Source organism: Symphalangus syndactylus, chromosome 12 (assembly GCF_028878055.3).
Source record: "Symphalangus syndactylus isolate Jambi chromosome 12, NHGRI_mSymSyn1-v2.1_pri, whole genome shotgun sequence".
NCBI lineage: Eukaryota > Metazoa > Chordata > Mammalia > Primates > Hylobatidae > Symphalangus > Symphalangus syndactylus.
The window spans coordinates 61,913,641-61,929,408 of NC_072441.2; the positions used below are offsets into that span (position 1 = coordinate 61,913,641).

At 49.4% G+C, this 15,768-nt stretch overlaps 1 protein-coding gene across 21 annotated transcripts; it reads right to left on the reverse strand.

The window, feature by feature from the left end:
- Window positions 1–2,942: 2,942 nt before the first annotated feature.
- PSRC1 (proline and serine rich coiled-coil 1) lies at window positions 2,943–6,876 on the reverse strand. 21 transcript variants are annotated; one of them, XM_063624475.1, is made up of 8 exons: window positions 6,444–6,876; window positions 6,061–6,117; window positions 5,899–5,956; window positions 5,000–5,441; window positions 4,483–4,626; window positions 4,152–4,291; window positions 3,772–3,865; window positions 2,943–3,532 (listed from the first exon to the last, which is right to left on the reverse strand). In XM_063624475.1, the coding sequence occupies exons 2-8, from the start codon at window positions 6,077–6,079 to the stop codon at window positions 3,497–3,499; spliced, it is 933 nt and encodes a 310-aa protein (XP_063480545.1). In that variant the 5' UTR covers window positions 6,080–6,117; window positions 6,444–6,876; the 3' UTR covers window positions 2,943–3,496. The 21 variants fall into 21 exon arrangements, with proteins under 21 accessions (XP_063480545.1, XP_063480544.1, XP_063480538.1 ...); XM_063624474.1 differs by having other exon boundaries at window positions 4,152–4,344; window positions 6,455–6,593; XM_063624468.1 differs by having other exon boundaries at window positions 4,152–4,421; window positions 4,512–4,626; window positions 6,455–6,592.
- Between the last annotated feature and the right edge of the window lie 8,892 nt (window positions 6,877–15,768).

A 15,768-nucleotide genomic window follows, 5' to 3' on the forward strand; every position in this document is an offset into this window, starting at 1 on the left:
GCTGGGCAATATGGTGAAACTCCGTCTCTACTAAAAATACAAAAAAATTAGCTGGGTGCGGTGGTACATGCCTGTAATCCCAGCTACTCCAGGGGCTGAGACAGGAGAATCACTTGAACCTGGGAGGTGGAGATTGCAGTGAGCTGAGATCGCGCCACTGCACTCCAGCCTAGGTGACAGAGCGAGACTCCGTCTCAAAACAAACAAAAAAACTAGAAAGGGAGTTAACCTGGGGACAATATAGGGTGATGATTAAGAACACAAACCCTAGCTGGGCACAGTGGTTCACGCCTGTAATCCCAATACTTTGGGAGGCCAAGGCGTGTGGATCACTTAAGGCCAGGAGTTAAGAGACCGGCCTGGCCAACATGGTGAAACCCCTATCTACAAAAATTACAAAAAAAGCCAGCTGTGGTGGTGCATGCCTGTAGTCCCAGCTACTAGGGAGGCTGAGGTGGGAGGATGGCTCAAACCCAGGAGGCAGAGGCTGCAGTGAGCCAAGATCGCACCACTGCACTCCAGCCTGGGTAATAGAGCCAGACCTTGTCTCAAAAAAAAAAAAAAAAAAGGACACAAACCCTGGAACCAGACTGAATGACTTAATCTTTCTGAGCCTTAAGTTTCTCTGCCTGCAAAATGAGGATGATGATAAAAGCATCCACCTAATTGAGCTTTTATGAGGATTAAATGAGTTAACAAATGTAGAGTGCTTGGAACAGTTCACAGTACATAGTAAGAGGCCAGTAAACACCGGCTTTCTGTGTTGTTGCTACTGGGTGCAATGGAAGAGTGCATATACAGAAAAAGTAGAAAGCCAGGCCCAAAGGAAAGGAGACAGGCAGGTGGCTGAACAAGAAGGGCAGCCGTGGCAGGAGGGCCTCCTCCCTGACTGGCACTGCCTACTGAAAGTGCTGCTGAAGCAGGTTTGGAGTGGGAGGAGGTGGGGTGGGGACAAAACTCAAGGCTGACCAAGAGGGCGAACAGGGTGTGCCATGCCCTCTCCAGCCGCCAGGTGGCAACAACACATGGGTCTGCAGCTTGTTTTGCCTCTAAGGACCCACCCTGGACATGGCTCCACACAAACATGTCACCTTCCGGCCTCGCGCAGGTGGGTACCTAAGCCTGCTGACCTTCCAGTGCTTCTTGGCCCAGGAGCCACCAACAGGCCCTGCTCACTAGACACCAGTGCAGGGCGCAGCTGGAAGCACACCTGAGGTTTCTTGCCTTACGCCAAATTTCTCCAGAGCTGAATACTCCATGTCTGTCTGCATACCCCTTCCCTCCCACCGATTCCTGGAATCCCAGAGGCTGCGGAGTTGCTGCAGAACTCAGGGAAAGGTGCATATCTAGGCACTGTCACTGAAGTAGGTGAATGTGCCAGGTGAACCTTGGAATCAGCCACAAAAAGGGGAAAGCAGTGATGGGCCTCTGGCTCCAGGGACAGGGCAAGGACACTTTGGTGCCTAAGTCAGGCATTTATGGCCAAATAGGCATGGGTGGGGGCACCAGCTGGCAGTCCCACTTCTCTTTGCCCACTTACCTGCTGCCTTTCTCAAGTCATGGCCTGGCCTTCAGGGAGGGAAGTTTCCTCAAAACTCAGAAGGAGTTGAATTGGTTTTGATTACTAGAGTTGAAGGCTGCAAAAAAAGGGAGGCCCTACACCAAATCTGTTAAACGTGTCTTTGTTATTCCTTCAACAAACACCATCTTGCACTGGAATATCTTCTGAATAAATAAACTAAATGCTCTGCTACACACAGGTCACAACACTAGGGTACTGCAGAGGTTTCCGGATCCCGACGCTCGCCCCCAAGTCTAACAGGGGAGATGAGGAGAGCACGGACAACCCCAGTGATGTTAGTTGGAGCGTGACTAGGTGTTCCAGCAGCTCTGGCTGAGGTGATGAGGGAAGATGAACACCACCAAAGGGCCTTCACGTCTCACAGGGAGAGCAAACAAGAAGCTGGTGCGTTTCTAGGAGGCTCCATTATTTTGCCAGTAAAGGACATTCAAGTTTAGGATATAAATAAGAATCTACCTAGATCCTAGCTTAATAGCCTCACATACTGTGAATTAAGCTACACTTAACTTTCATCTGGACCTTCCAATGATACATGAAACCTGGGGAAAGGCAGCCTGTCCTTGTCTAATGTCAACAAGGGGAGCAGTCACAGCCTGATGAGCCGGAATCTCAAGGCCCTAGGGCCTATTCAGGCCCCTGCCTAGGAGGCCCATCCTGGCTCCCTGCCCGGAATTAGAGATTTACTCCAAATTTGTTAGAAATTGGAGCAGGGGGCTGGGCGCGGTGGCTCACACCTGTAATCCCAGCACTTTGGGAGGCCGAGGTGGGCGGATCACGTGAGGTCGAGAGTTCAAGACCAACCTGACCAACATGGAGAAACCCCATCTCTACTAAAAATACAAAATTAGCCAGATGTGGTGGCGCATGCCTGTAATCCCAGCTACTCAGAAAGCTGAGGCAGGAGAATCCCTTGAACCCGGGAGGCAGAGATTGCGGTGAGCTGAGATCGTGCCATTGTGCTCCAGCCTGGGCGCCAAGAACAAAACTCCGTCTCAAAAAAAAAAAAAAGAGAGAAATTGGAGCAGGGGCTGGGTGCGGTGGCTCACACCTGTAATCCCAGCACTTTGGGAGGCTGAGGCGGTGGATCACCTGAGGTTAGGAGTTCGAGACCAGACTGGCCAACATGGTGAAACCCCATCTCTACTAGAAATACAAAAAATTAGCCGGACGTGGGTGGCAGGCGCCTGTAATCTCAGCTACTCGGGAGGCTGAGGCAGGAGAATTGCTTGAACCCAGAAGGTGGAAGTTGCAGTGAGCCCAGATCGCACCATTAAACTCCAGCCTGGGTGACAGAGCAAGATTCTGTCTAAAAAAAAGAAAGAAATAGGAGCAGGATCGACTTCCAGATATACAGAGAATATAAAAATACATTCACTTTATTTTAGGAAAATGAAGACTCATAGAGTAAGCTTATCACAAACTGGCCTATTAGGAGTCACAGAATTCACAGGAAATAATTTCTGAAGACCAGGTGCCTGCTGCCACCTCTCCAAGCAGGCCAGAGTCCAGTAGAGAATGCGATTCAGGAAGACGGCTCCTCAGAGGGCAGGGAGGTTAGCTACAGAGGCCACTCACATGGAAATGTCCAGTGAACCAATGCCGGGGAAGAAGATAAAATTCTCTGGGGCTGACCACAGCAGTGGGGGTGGATAAAGACAAACCACTTGCCTGTACTTCTCATCTTCTATTTGTTCATTTCACTGCTGGAAGGTGACCTCTTTTCCCCTAATCTTCTTTCAACCCAGAGAGTTTAAGTCTTCTCCAGCTCAATCCTAATCCACCCCATTTCCCATGGTCTCTACTCCTGGGAGACCAGCCCTGGTGGCATCTCTTCCTCCTGTCCCTGGGCCAGAATCTGCTGGAGTCAGGGTCTGCTGGGTAGAGGCGAGTCCAGGTACTGACTGTAGTGGTTTGCTACTGAAGTCTTGCTTGCTGTCCTGATCTCTTTACCTAAAGAGATAGAAGGAATAACTGCTTTAAAATGCCCTTCTTCCTCACGCCCATTTGTCACCCAGCAGAGTTCAAGCTCCTCAGGGTGGGAAGAAATGGGATCCCCCTTCACCTGCCCCAGGCTCCCCTCCTCTCTCCATCTTTCCATACAAAATTCAGGGCTGATGTGCATAACAGCTTGGAATCCCAGATGATGGTGGGGTAGGGAGACAGGACAGGCAAGGGAGGACCAGACTGACCTGGTAGGTCCTGGGACTGCCACTTTCCTGGGGGGCTGCAGATTGCTGCGAGTGGCACCCATGACAGGAAGATTTAGTCGCTGGGAAACAGGAACTTCATGGGGGTTAACAAAAGAAATGAGTTAGCAGCAAGTTTAACTGACCTTGAAAAGAAATACTGGATGAAGGCAGCGAGTGTGGGATTAGTACTCTCCCCCGACCATGAGGTATTTGAAAACTAAGACTCAGACTCTGTCCAGCCCCATATCCTCTCTGTAACTCAGTCTCCCCATCTTCCAATTGAATTGCAATAAGGATGGCAAAAGTGGTCACTGTTGCCAGCTCTGGGAGGGTGAGGACACGCTGGGCAAGGGCAGGAATTCTTCCTCCTGACCTCTTACCCTTGTGTCCAGTTTCCCGCACTCTGTGTCCTGCAGTGCTTGGTCTTGGAAGCCCTTTTCGAGTTGACAGAGAATCCGGAGGTAGGGCACCTCTGCCAGGTGGCACACTCCGGCTGGTGAGTGGCATTCGGCTGGCAGGCCTGGGGATGGCCGAGGGAATGGGCAGTTGACTGGAAGATTTAGCAGCTGCTCCCTGTGGCCGGGGCAGGCGTTGAGAGTTGCTGGTAGGAGGCTGTGGGGCCAGGACGGATCTGACAGGGGTGGGTGGGCCTGGTGGAGAGGAGTGGAGAAATTTCAGGGTCAATCCCACAAACTCCCCACCCCCACTCACCCGCAACTTGGCTGCTGTGGTCTCCTCACTGGCTGCTGCTCTCCCACTGGGCCCGGCTCTCCCCCGGACTGGGGGGGTCGATCGGGTAAGAGGAGAAGATGCTGGGCTTTTGGATGCAGGGAACAGATTGCAAGTGGGTGACTCCTGAAACACAAAGAGAGAGAGAAAAAAGACTAGAGTGGAAAAAATATCTGTTCTGTTGCTTAAGGAATTAAGAAATAGAGGTGGAGAGTTGTCTACATCCCAGTAAGGAAGGGTAGAAGTTAGCTGCTAACATCACCGTCACCATCACTATTGCCAATACCATTTATTGAGTTTATTATAGACATTACAGAGCTTATACTCAGACACCGTGGTAAGAGTTTTGGTTCTCTTTTTTCATGGTTCTCATTTAATTCCAACAATTCTAGACGTAGAAATACTATCCCTGTTTTACCAATAAGGAAACCACTCCCTGCCTGCATCATGGCACGCACTATGTCTGGGGCACACCTCCAACTCAACCCTCTCAACTCACCCTCTTCATGTTGGAGGGCCTCTTTCCAGATGTTGCCCGGAGAGCCCTGACTGACCCCTTCCTATCATTGCTCCGGAGTCGAGGCGTCAGGCTGCTTGGGGAGGGGGTGCTCCGAGTCAAAGAGTTCACAGTGGGCAGCAGGTCTCGGACAGGACTGTCCTTCAGCACAAAGGTCTCCCGCCGAGGACTGGGCTTCACTCGGCGAGGCCCCAGGCCCTCGCCTGCGCTCTCCCGCTCCTGCAGGGCACACTGCTCCAGCTGAGCGGCCAGCCGGTTGGCCTCATCGAGGATCTCCTCCAGCTTCTCTGGGCTGAGGGGGCCTAGGCTGAGCCTCACACCCTGGGGGGCAGGTGCCACTGCATTTGGGTCACTTCGATGGGAGAGGCCCCGTCGAAGTGGTTTCTCTGGAGTCAACAACACTGTTAGGTCTTCCTCCTCACGGCTGAGACAGGAAACAAACCAGGCATCATGCCCATGCAAAAGGGAACAGGCGATTATGCAAGGGAGACTGCACAAAAGCCCCACAGCAGAGCCAGGGACATGACCCTAGGCCCTGATGCCCATGCTGGCTGTGAGATGTGGCCTCTGGGTGATGAGATACCTGGTTCTATGGGGCCTAATAGGCCTTTAGCATTTACAGACATCAGAAATGATGCCAGGATGGAGATGCAGCAAATCCACTTACCCTTCTTCTTAACACCCTGAAATCTAACTCCAGCTTCTCCCTTCTCTCCCCACTACCAATAGTGTCACAGAGGCCCGAGTCAGCCAGCCGCCCAGCAGCCCCAAGTGCGCCAAACCTTGCTAAATTACCAACCCAAGCCAATAATTCAGCAGTAAGGGGTTTGAGACAAAGAGGTACTGTCAGAGGAAAATAAGTGGGATAAAGAGGCTGGTACCTGTCAGATGGTGACAGCCCCCCAAAGTCCAAGGTCTCATCCACAATAAACCTTACATCTGAAGGGGAAAGAAGAATGAAGGCCAGTCAGGGGTCCCTGATGCAGTTCTCCATCGCTGGGTCTCACTCCTCCCTTTCATTCTTCCCTCCCTCCTTTCCTTACCTTCCTCCAAATCCTCCATGTCCAGCCAGCAGGAGCGAGAGTCCAGTTAGATCTGAGCTGGAGGGAAACCATACCTTTCCTCAGGTATCCATTCTGCCCAAGGCTCGCAGCTAGATTCAGGGTGCAAGCCAGGGTCGGGGGTCATGCTGGAGGCAAAGCAAGCGCCCAGGAGTGGCACCTCCCGCACAACTACTCCTGCTACCTCCGGGAATGATACGGAGGGCTCCCCCAACTACCCAGATTGTCCTGGAGCCGCCCTGCATCCTGGCCTCTCCTCACTGGGGGCGGCCTGCACGCCCCATCTTCCTCCCCGCCACTATCCTCAGGGTTCTGCACTCCCCAAGCCACCTTTCCACTCCCCTGGCATCACATGCAAAGCACACCTCCAGCCCACCCTGTTTCCACTTCCCGCGCCGCCTTGTCTTCCACGCAACAGGCTTTCTCCGGCAACCTAGTCCCGGGAATCAGCTCGGAGGGGGCGGGGATCCTTTCGAATCCCTCAGGCCCCACCTACTCAAGCCACACGCGCACCGTGATTGGTGAATCCTCAGGGGGAGGGGCTGCGGAGCTGCCGACCGGAAGTCAGCCGGTGGGGGCGGGGGGAGAACCGTTCCGAGAAGACCCCATCCCGGGTGGCCCACGCGGAGCCGAGGGTTGAGGCCGCGAGTGCGCGTGCTCGCGTGCCCGGAGACCCTCTTGCCCGTAGGCAGGTGGGAGCGGAGCGTGGCTGGCCGGGAGGGAAGGAACGGACCCACGAGTATGGAACTCGCGCCCCGCCCCCCTCCCGCTGCTGGGCCGCGGAGCACCCAGTCTCCAGAACTGTTGTGCTGCCTAACGCGGCCGCTAACCGACGCTCTACGGGAGGAAATTCGTTTTCTTGGGCGCACTCAATATGCAGGCGCCGCATTGGCCGGGGTTCCTCAGTTGTGGGTTTTTTCCAAGTTAAGGGAGCACCTAAACACTTATATTGTAGGTATATTGAGTTTCTCTAAGAAGTACATCCTCCATCGCCTCTTCAAGAACCTGAGGCAGCTGAGGTGCAAAGAAAGCAACGGGCTTTTCACTCAGGCAGGCTTGGGTTCAAGTTCAACCCAAGTTTCGCTTTGGAGGCGGCTTCCTTGAGCATATTTGCCCTCTTTTCACCTCTCTTCGCTTATCTGTGAAAGGAGGATGGTGGTCCTCGCAGTTACGGTGTTAGGAGGATAATTATGAAGGTGTTTTCTACTGTGTGCCCTTAGGGGATTTAGAGGGGGTGTTTGTAAGTAGCCCCCTCTGAACCAAAAGCAGTATTTGTAAAATGCTTAAACCAACTTGTTAGGAGTGTTGTCTCTGTTGTTTCTAAATGTTGCCCGGGTCACCAGTGAACTTGTCAGAGGCTTCAAACCAGAACGACTCCATCTTGAATAGAGGCTGGGTAAAATAAGGTTGAGACCTGGGCTGTATTCCTAGGAGGTTAGGCATTCTAAGTCACAGGATGAGATAGGAGGTTGGCACAAGATACAGGTTACAAAGACCCTGGTGATAAAACAGCATGCGGTAAAGAAGCCAGCCAAAACCTACCGAAACCAAGATGGTGATGAAACTGACCTCTGGTGGTCCTCACTCATTATATGCTAATTATAATGTATTAGCATGCTAAAAGACACTCCAGGCAGCACCACCACAGTTTACAAATGCCATGGCAACATCAGGAAATTACCCTACATGGTCTAAAAAGGGGAGGAATTCTTAGTTCCAGGGAGTTGCCTACACCTTTCCCGGAAAACTCATGAATAATTCATCCCTTGTTTAGCATATAATCAAGAAATAACCATAAAAATGGCCAACCAGCAGCCCTCGGGGCTGCTCTGCCTCTGGAGTAGACATTCTTTATCCCTTTTCTTTCTTAATAAATTTGCTTTCACTTTATGGACTTGCCCTGAATTATTTCCTGTACAAGGGCCGAGAACCCTCTCTTGGGGTCTGGATCCGGACCCCTTTCTGGTAACAACAGGAGGAGATAGCAGGTCCGCACAAGATACAGGTCACAAAGATCCCTCTAATAAAATGGTGCAGTAAAGAAGCCGGCCAAAATCTGCCAGAAACCAAGATGGTAAAGAAAGTAGGCCGGGCGCGGTGTCTCACGCCTGTAGTCCCAGCACTTTGGGAGGCCGAGGTGGGCGGATCACGAGGTCAGGAGATTGAGACCATCCTGGCTAACACGGTGAAACCCCGTCTGTACTAAAAATACAAAAAATTAGCCGGGCATGGTGGCGGGCGCCTGTAGCCCCAACCACTCGGGAGGCTGAGGCAGGAGAACGGCGTGAACCTGGGAGGCAGAGCTTGCAGTGAGCCGAGATCGCACCACTGCACTCCAGCCTGGGCGACAGAGTGAGACTCCGTCTCAAAAAAAAAAGAAAGCGACAGCTGGTCATCCTCACTGCTTATTATATGCTAGTTATAATTCATTAGCATGATAAAAGACACTCCTGCCAGCGTCATGACAGTTTACAAATGCTATGGCAACGTCTATATGGTATAAAAGGAAATGGCGCCTTCAGTTCCAGGAAATCATGCTCTTTTCCCAGAAAACCTATGAATAATCCACCCCTTGTTTAGCATATAATCAAGAAATAACCATAAAAATAGCCTACCAGCAGCCCTTGGGGCTGCTCTATGGCGTAGCCATTCTTTTATTCCTTTACTTTCTTAATAAATTCACTTTCACTTTACTCTGTGGACACGCCCTGAATTCTTTCTTTTGAAAGATCAAAGAATCCTTACTTGGGGTCTGGATGAATCAAGACCCCTTTCCAGTAATAAACTGAGCTCCTAGAAAGGTTCTGAATAGTGGAAAAGCCCTAAGGGAATGGTTGAGGAACTTTCTGGTAAACAGAACCTGAGCTTTAGTCCCCAGAGTTCATGCCCATTTTTTTGGCCATTTATAGGCTTTCTTGTTTACTTTCTAGTTTTTGGCTGTGACGTTGAGGTGGTGAGGTCTGTAGGAGTGAGATGTCACTGTAATAAATGCCACCAGAGACCAAGAAGCTGGAAACCAAAAATAAAGTTCTAAACCCCCAAACCAACTGAATGGACTCCTCTCTGACAAGGGCATTCCAGATTTAACCTGGAAAACTAGTTCAGGCCATAATGGAAAGTGGGGGTTGGACACGCCTCATTATACTCTCTGCCCTTTGGGATTCAGGCACAGCTGACCAACATTAACATTAAAACAGAGATCTGGCCAGGGGGCGGTGGCCCACGCCTGTAATCCCAGCACTTTGGGAGGCCGGGGCAGGCAGATCATCTGAGGTCGGGAGTTCGAGACCAGCCTGGCCAACGTGGCGAAACACCGTCTCTACTAAAAATACAAAAAAATTAGCTGGGCATGGTGGTAGGCGCCTGTAATCCCAGCTACTTGGGAGACTGAGGCAGGAGAATCGCTTGAACCCAGGAGGCAGGGGTCGCAGTCAGCCGAGATCACGCCACTGCACTCCAGTCTGGGCGTCAGAGCGAGACACTGTCTGAAAAACAAAAAAACAAACAACAACAACAACAACACAAAGATCTTAAGGCTAAGGAAACAGACTTTTTTTTTTTTTTTTGAGATGGAGTCTCACTTTGTTGCCCAGGCTGGAGTGCAGTGGTGCAATCTCAGCTCATTGCAACCTCTGCCTCCTGAGTTCAAGCGATTCTCCCGTCTCAGCCTCCCAAGTAGCTGGGATTACAGGCACACGCCACCAAGCCGAGCTAATTTTTGTATTTTTAGTAGAGACGGTGTTTCGCCATGGCCGTGATCTGCCTCAGGTGATCCGCCCACCTTGGCCTCCCAAAGTGCTGGGATTACAGGGATGAACCACCATGCTTGGCCAGAAACAGACTTTTTGTAGTAATAATATTACTGGAAAGGGGTCCCAATCCACACCCCAACTGAGGGTTCTTGGATCTCACACAAGAAAGAATTCAAGGCGAGTCCATAAAGTGAAAGCAAGTTGATTAAGAAAGTAAAGGAATAAAGAATGGCTAGTCCATAGGCAGAGCAGCCCGAGGGCTGGTGGTTGCCCATTTTTATGATTATTTCTTGATGATATGCTAAACAAGGGGTGGATTATTCATGCCTCCTTTTTTTAGACCACATAGGGTAACTTCTGGATGTTGCCATGGCATTGGTAAACTGTCATGGTGCTAGTGGGAGTGTAGCAGTGAGGTCACTCTCATCATTGTCTTGGTTTTGGTGGGTTTCAGCCGGCTTCTTTACTGCAACCTGTTTCATCAGCAAGATTTTTATGACCTGTATCTTGTGCTGACCTCCTTAGGATCTCATCTTGTTACTTAGAATTCCTGTCTGGGAATGCAGCCCAGTAGGTCTCAGCCTTATTTTACCCAGGCCCTATTCAAGATGGAATTGCTCTGGTCCAAACGCCTCTGACAATAAGACGCCAAATTCCAGCCTGATTCTAGTATAGTATCACATGACAGACAGTAGGCCCTGAAAGAAATTATTTTACCTCAAAATATATTTTTCTTTACTTTTTCTTTTCTTAGAAGCAAATGAAGCACAAAACTTATTGTTCTTTTTTTTTTTTTCTTTTGTTGCTGTTGTTGTTGAGACAGAGTCTCACTGTGTTGCCCAGGCTGGAGTCCAGTGGCGCGATCTCGGCTGACTGTAAGCTCCACTTCCCGGGTTCGTGCCATTCTCCTGCCTCAGGTGGCTGGGACTACAGGCGCCTGCCACCACGCCTGGCTATTTTTTTGTATTTTTAGTGGAGACGGGGTTTCACCGTGTTAGCCAGGATGGTCTCAATCTCCTGACCTCGTGATCCGCCCGCCTTGGCTTCCCAAAGTGCTGGGATTACAGACATGAGCCACCGCACCCGGCCCACAAAATTTATCGTAAAAGATGCTGCAAATTCACTCATCTGCTCTAAATAACTCCTGTCCTTTGGGATCCAGTTATGGGCAATGTACATGAGACTTCACCAGTGCAATATATATATTTTCAATAGGTCTTTGGGGAACAGGTGGGGTTGGGTTACATGAATAAGTTCTTTATGGTGATTTCTGAGATTTTGGTGCACCCATCACCCAAGCAGTGTACATTGCACCCAATTTGTAGTCTTTTTTTTTTTTTTTTTGAGACGGAATCTCGCTCTGCCGACCAGGCTGGAGTGCAGTGGCGCGATCTCAGCTCACTGCAAGCTCCGCCTCCCGGGTTCACGCCATTCTCCTGCCTCAGCCTCCCGAGTAGCTGGGACTACAGGCGCCCGCCACCATGCCTGGCTAATTTTTTTTTTGTATTTTTAGTAGAGACGGGGTTTCACTGTGGTCTCGATCTCCTGACCTCGTGATCCGCCCGCCTCAGCCTCCCAAAGTGCTGGGATTACAAGCGTGAGCCACCGCGCCCGGCCTAATTTGTAGTCTTTTATCCCTCACCCCACCCCACCCTTTCCCCTGAGTCCCCAAAGTCCATCGTATCATTCTTATGCCTTTGTGTTCTCATAACTTAGCTCTTACCAAAATATATTTCTTTGACATATTTTGAAATGGCCCTGCAGAGCTATCTCTTGTGGGGAAGATCTACATTCTGTAGAGAATTCCCGTTCCTTCCCACGTCTTTTCCCTGGTCCAGGAGAGAACTAGGAGTCTGGCACCTTTTTAGGTCTGATAAGAGCTCTGAAGTCTGCTACCTGGAGGCTTCACCTGCATAATAAATCCTTGGTCTCCATAACTTTTTATCTTAACCCAGACATTCCTTTCAATTGGTTCCAGGTCTTGGATAATAACTCTTTTAACCAATTGCCAATCAGAAAACCCTTTTTTTTTTTTTTTTTTTTTTTGAGATGGAGTCTCACTCTGTCACCCAGGCTAGAGTGCAGTGGCGTGATCTCGGCTCACTGCAAGCTCCGCCTCCTGGGTTCATGCCATTCTCCTGCCTCAGCCTCCCAAGTAGCTGTGACTACAGGCGCCCACCACCACACCTGGCTAATTTTTTGTACTTTTAGTAGAGATGGGATTTCACCATGTTAGCCAGGATGGTCTCGATCTCCTGACCTCGTGATCTGCCCTCCTCGGCCTCCCAAAGTGCTGGGATTACAGGCGTGAGCTACTGCGCCCGGCAGAAAACCTTTGAATCTGCCTATGACCTGGAAGCCCCTCCACCCACACTTCAAGTTGCCCGGCATTTCAGGCTGAACCAATGTACATCTCACATGATTGATTGATGTCTGATGTCTTCCTGAAATGATTAAAACCAAGCCATAGCCCAACCACTTTGGGCACATGTTGTCAGGATCTTCTGGGGCTGTGTCAGGAGACCGTGGTCACTCATACTTGGCTCAGAAGAAATCTCTTCAAATATTTTATAGAGTTTAACTCTTTTCATGGACAGAGCCTATTAGAATTTAGGGTGGGAAGACCCAGAACTTGCAAGTTTATGTGAGGAAGAGCAGAGAGAAGAGGATTGCCTCTTCTGCTAATGAAGATGGAATGTCAGTTGCTTGCAAGATTTAGGGTACATGGAGGGTGGGAAAATCAGAGCCAAGTAGGGCTTCCCTCTCTCCAGGCAAGTAGTAGCAAAGTGGAGATCAGAGGGGAAGAAGCTGTTAATGAACTGCGTTCCTTCTTCCCCTCAGAGCATCCTGAGTAGAGAAACTCTACACTTCATCCATCCTTAGATGAGTAGAGGAGGAAGTTTTAGCAAACTGGAAGTTAATTTCTCCTAAGGAAACTCCACCAATTTATGATTTTTTTTTTTTTTTTTTTTTTTTTGAGACAAGAGTTTTGCTCTGTGGCCCAGGCTGGAGTGCAATGGTACGATCTCATTTCACTACAACTTCCGCCTCCTGGGTTCAAGCAATTCTCCTGCCTCAGCCTCCTGAGTAGCTGGGATTACAGGCATGTGCCACCACACCCGGCTAGTTTTGTATTTTTAGTAGAGACGAGGTTTCAGCATGTTGGTCAGGCTCGTCTTGAACTCCTGACCTCAGATGATCTGCCCACCTTGGCCTCCCAAAGTGTTGGGATTACAGACGTGAGCCACCGTGCCCATCCCAAATTATGATTTTGAAAGCTGTTGCAGTACCAGGAAAAAAAAAAAGGCAACAGAACTACTTTTACCTCCATTAGAAAGACAGCAAAGCCAGAAAGTATAGCTTTCAGGCACAAAAATTCTTCGCCCAGCCAGTAATCTGGGAAATATTGATATTTGTTTTCCTCACCTCAACCCCAAAATGACATGTAGGAATAGGTGTTTAAGTTTTTGGATAAATAATGAATTAATGAAGAAATTCTGGCCAGGCGTGGTGGCTCACGCCTGTAATCCCAGCACTTTGGGAGGCCGAGGCAGGCAGATCACAAGATCAGATCAAGACCATCCTGGCTAACACAGTGAAACCCCATCTCTACTAAAAATACAAAAAATTAGCTGAGTGTGGTGGCACGTGCCTGTAGTCCCAGCTACATGGGAGGCTGAGGCAGGAGAATCGCTTGAACCCGGGAGTTTGAGGTTGCAGTGAGCCAAGATCATGCCACTGCACTCCAGCCTGGGTGACAGAGCGAGACTCTGCCTCAAAAAAAGGAAAAGAGAGAAAAGAAAGAAAGAAAGAAATTCCACCTCTCCCAGCCACATAGTAGGCCTGAACTCAGAAGTCTTCCTTCAGTGTCAGATGCATAAATGAGAACAGTAAGGACTCCAGCGTGCTTCTCCTTCAATGCAGAATGTGGCTGGAGGTTTTGGGCAGTGTAATTTTATTTCTTCACCATGAAATTTGGGAATATATAATCTTTAAGGGATGGCCCTTGAGTAATTCAGGGAACAGCAGAGGGAAGGGGCTGTGAGCTGAGGCCAAAGGTCTGACTTATCCCCAGGGCATCATAACTGGGGGTATTTCACCCCTTCCTGACCTAGGTCCTGCTTCCACTGGAGGGAGGCCTCTTCGCCATTGTGTACATGGCTGGCTGTCACTGGACTCTGGTCCCTCCCCCAACACTCTCAAGCAGGGGTTCCCTACTAACGATTTACATGACTATTTTCTCAGTTTCCAAAGGGATAGTATATACCCAGTAACATTCTAATTGCATAGAAATAAGTTAATTTATGACACCAAGGATGCCTTATGGCATGGAGGCTTAATTCTTGTGGAACTTCAGTTGAGGACTGGAATAGATACTTTGCCTCAACTGAAAATAGACCTTTGGTCTGAACAAAAAAGCCGTTCACATTCTGCTCAGCCAAATCACTTCCCCAACCTCCTCAAAACCTTTCCTAATATGTATTGCCTCCTGGAAATATTTTCTTTCTTAAACGCATGATTCCAACCCAGACCCTCTACAGTGGGGATTGCCGGATAAAAGGGATGAGAGAAAACAGGAAAGCCTTGGAGTCAGACAGACCTGGTTCAAATCCTAGCTCTGCTGCTTACCAGCTGCATGACTGGGGACAACTTATGAGCTTCAACGTCCTCATTTGTAAAATGAAGATTAAAAGAGATAAAGCACTTAGTTCAGTGCCTGTTGCATAGAAGGTTGTTTCAGTAATCTATGATTATATAGCAAACCACTTCAAAATTTAGTGGCTTGAAACAACAGCCACTATTTATTTGCTCATGATTTTATAATTTGGGCAGGGCTCTCCAGGGGTGATTTGTTTCTACTCTACAAGGTGTTGATTGGGCTTGACTGGGGTTCCAGGGTCCAAGGTGGCCACGTGTGTATGGGGCCATGGTGCTGGCTCTCAGTGGGGATGCTCGGTTGTCCTCCATGTGACCTCTCATAATTCAGTAATCTAGCCTGAGATCCTCTACATGGGAGCTGACTTCTAAGAGCAAAAGCAGAAACTAAGGTACCTCTTAAGGCCCAGGCCTGGACTGGTGCCACATCACTTCTGCTACATTCTTTCTGTCAAAGCAAGTCACATGATTCAAGGGAAGGGGAAATAGACTCCAACTCTTGATAAGAGGAGCACCATGCTCATACAAAGATAAGAGGAACTGTTATCATCTTCTGCAGATTCTATCACAGAACACCTTCAATATCTTATTTGTCATCAGAATGAAAACAAAGATAATCAAGGGAACCTCACCTTTATTCTTTCCCTGAGTTTAATGACACACTGCTCCAATTTCTTTGCTTTTTTTTTTTTTTTTTTTGAGATGGAGTCTCGCTCTGTCACCCAGGCTGGAGTGCAGTGGCATGATCTCGGCTTACTGCAAGCTCCGCCTCCTCGGTTCAAGCAATTCTCCTCCCTCAGCGTCCTGAGTAGCTGGGATTAGAGGCGCCCGCCACCATACCTGTCCAATTTTGTTGTATTTTTAGTAAAGACAGGGTTTTACCGTGTTGGCCAGGCTGGTTTTGAACTCTTAACCTCAAGTGATCCGCCTGCCTTGGCCTCACAAAGTGCTGGGATTACGGGCATGAGACGCCATACCCAGCCTAATTTTTGTATTTTTATAGAGATGGGGTTTCACCATGTTGGCCGGGCTTGTCTCGAACTCCTGACCTCAAGTCATCCATCCGCCTCGGCTTCTCAAAATTCTGGGATTACAGGCATGAGCCACATTGCCCAGCCCTCCAATTTCTTGCATATCATTCCAGCCCTCAGTTCTTGGGGCTCTGTCTATAATTAGCTATGTGCATATTTGTGTTCTGCTGTTTGCCTCTTTGTGGTGGATGTGCGCCCTGTTATCCCAACTTAAATTGGAAAGCCCATAGAGGCAGAGAGCAAGTCATCTT

Coding starts and splice junctions, on each gene's coding strand:
- PSRC1 (XM_063624462.1), bottom strand. Junction 5,442..5,898: donor GGGCTGTCACCATCTGACAG/GTACCAGCCTCT, acceptor TTCCTGTCTCAG/CCGTGAGGAGGAAGACCTAA. Junction 4,627..4,999: donor GGCCCTCCAACATGAAGAGG/GTGAGTTGAGAG, acceptor TTTGTGTTTCAG/GAGTCACCCACTTGCAATCT.